The sequence below is a fragment of the Cebus imitator genome, unplaced genomic scaffold (assembly GCF_001604975.1).
Source record: "Cebus imitator isolate Cc_AM_T3 unplaced genomic scaffold, Cebus_imitator-1.0 Scaffold469, whole genome shotgun sequence".
NCBI classification, from domain to species: Eukaryota; Metazoa; Chordata; class Mammalia; order Primates; family Cebidae; genus Cebus; species Cebus imitator.
Window position 1 is genome coordinate 1,286,804 of NW_016107784.1, and position 2,320 is coordinate 1,289,123.

At 47.4% G+C, this 2,320-nt stretch overlaps 1 protein-coding gene across 4 annotated transcripts in view; it reads left to right on the forward strand.

The window, feature by feature from the left end:
- Window positions 1–2,320, forward strand: part of PHC1 (polyhomeotic homolog 1) — a 28,083-nt gene that overhangs the window by 17,712 nt on the left and 8,051 nt on the right. For all 4 annotated transcript variants that reach the window (XM_017512331.2, XM_017512333.2, XM_017512332.2 and 1 more), the window contains one exon: window positions 1,309–2,093. In XM_017512331.2, the coding sequence (XP_017367820.1) occupies window positions 1,309–2,093 (785 nt within the window). The remainder of the gene's footprint in view (window positions 1–1,308; window positions 2,094–2,320) is intronic.

A 2,320-nucleotide genomic window follows, 5' to 3' on the forward strand; every position in this document is an offset into this window, starting at 1 on the left:
TCGATCTCTTGACCTCGTGATCCACCCGCCTCCGCCTCCCACAGTGCTGGGATTACAGGCTTGAGCCACCGCGCCCGGCCTCCTCATTGTTTAATGTGGTTACTTGGTCCACTGTAGAGCAGATACAGTACAAATGCCTTAGAGCACTTAAGACTACTAGACAAAGAGGCAGGGTGCGGTGGCTCACACCTGTAATCCCTGCACTTTGGGTGGCTGAGGTGGGTGGATCACTTGAGGTCAGAGTTCGATACTAGCCTGGCCATCATGGTGAAGCCCTGTCTCTACTAAAAACACAAAAATTAACTGGGTGTGGTGGTGCATGCCTGTAGTCTCAGCTACTTGGGAGGCTGAAGCAGGAGAAAGTTTGAACCGGGGAGGCAGAGGCTGCAGTGAGCCAGGATCGCACCACTGCACTCCAGCCCGGGCAACAGGGCAAGACTCTGATAGTTTATACTTGCCTTCAGACTGTGGGTTAGATGTGGTTAGATGTGTATATCTTACTTGGTAATGTTGATCTTTGCCTTTTTTTGTTTCTAGCACCTTAGTCGTTGATATATTTAGATAATTTACTCACAAAAAATTGAGTTACTTATTACTATACTTGGTATTTACATACTGTAGCAATTCTGTTTCTAAAGTCCTTTCTTATCACATGCTTTGATCTTTGGGCAATCTGGTACACTATGGAGAAGCAGAGATTGTCAACCCCAGTTTACAATGGAGGAAACTGAGTTTGATCAGCGCTCACAGGTGCTGACTCTTAAGACTTCTTAGATGGTGATCTAAGCTGATGATTTGTAAAATCCAAGTCATCGATGGGAAGACATTGCTATCTTTAACTCTGGGTATCTATTCTTTCAGTGCATATTAAGTGCTTCTGAAGTGTCAGTCCCTGGGCTGTGTTCCAGGGATGTGAAAATGAATAAAACATGGATTTAGTCTTTGAGAAATTCCAAGTCTAATGGAGGAGGGGCTAACCATTCTTCTTTGCTGAGTATAGAGTAAAAGAATACAATATTTAAGTATGGCAAAGATAAGAGGCACAAGAAATTGCTGAAGATCTTGAAATGATTGAGCAAGGGAGTTCTTTCTTTGAGGTCTTTAAGACTAGTGGCAGTTGGTAATGTGTGATTCAGTAGAAAGAGTATGGATGAAGTGATGTCCAAGTTTCATAGTGGCTAAATTAGTTTTGACTGCATGATTCCAAAACTAGGTATATCTTGGAAAAATGATTGTACTTTGAATTTAGAATGATTATTATTCTCTGCTCTTTTTTCTCTTTGTTCTATTCTGGGATTGTTCCTACAGCCACCTACACACAGATCCAGCCCCATTCACTGATTCAGCAACAGCAGCAGATCCACCTCCAGCAGAAACAGGTGGTGATCCAGCAGCAGATTGCCATCCACCACCAGCAGCAGTTCCAGCACCGTCAGTCCCAGCTCCTTCACACAGCTACACACCTCCAGTTGGCCCAGCAGCAGCAGCAGCAGCAGCAGCAGCAGCAGCAGCAGCAGCCACAAGCCACAACCCTCACTGCCCCTCAGCCACCACAGGTCCCACCCACTCAGCAGGTCCCACCTTCCCAGTCTCAGCAGCAAGCCCAAACCCTGGTCGTTCAGCCCATGCTTCAGTCTTCACCCTTGTCCCTTCCACCTGATGCAGCTCCTAAGCCACCAATTCCCATCCAGTCCAAACCACCTGTAGCACCTATCAAGCCACCTCAGTTAGGGGCTGCCAAGATGTCAGCTACCCAGCAACCACCACCCCATATCCCTGTGCAAGTTGTAGGCACTCGACAGCCAGGCACAGCCCAGGCACAGGCTTTGGGACTGGCACAGCTGGCAGCTGCTGTACCCAATTCCCGGGGGATGCCAGGTACAGTGCAGTCTGGTCAGGCCCATTTGGCCTCCTCGCCGCCCTCATCCCAGGCTCCTGGTGCGCTGCAGGAGTGCCCTCCCACATTGGCCCCTGGGATGACCCTTGCTCCTGTGCAGGGGACAGCACATGTAGTAAAGGGTGGGGCTACCACCTCCTCACCTGTTGTAGCCCAGGTCCCTGCTGCCTTCTATATGCAGTCTGTGCACTTGCCGGTGAGTGATGTCTGATGGTTTTGAGGGCACTGTTATGCATGAAAGTGGACCTGGGGCCGAGTGGAAATAGAACTTAGTTTAATAGGGGAATAAAGAGTTAAGAGGGTTAATACTGGTATTTATCTGCTGCTTCTGTAAGAGAGTGACATTATTGTATATAATATCAGAACTTTATACTCCTAAATGTGTTACTGATATTATTCTGGATTTTTTTTTTTTTTTTTTTT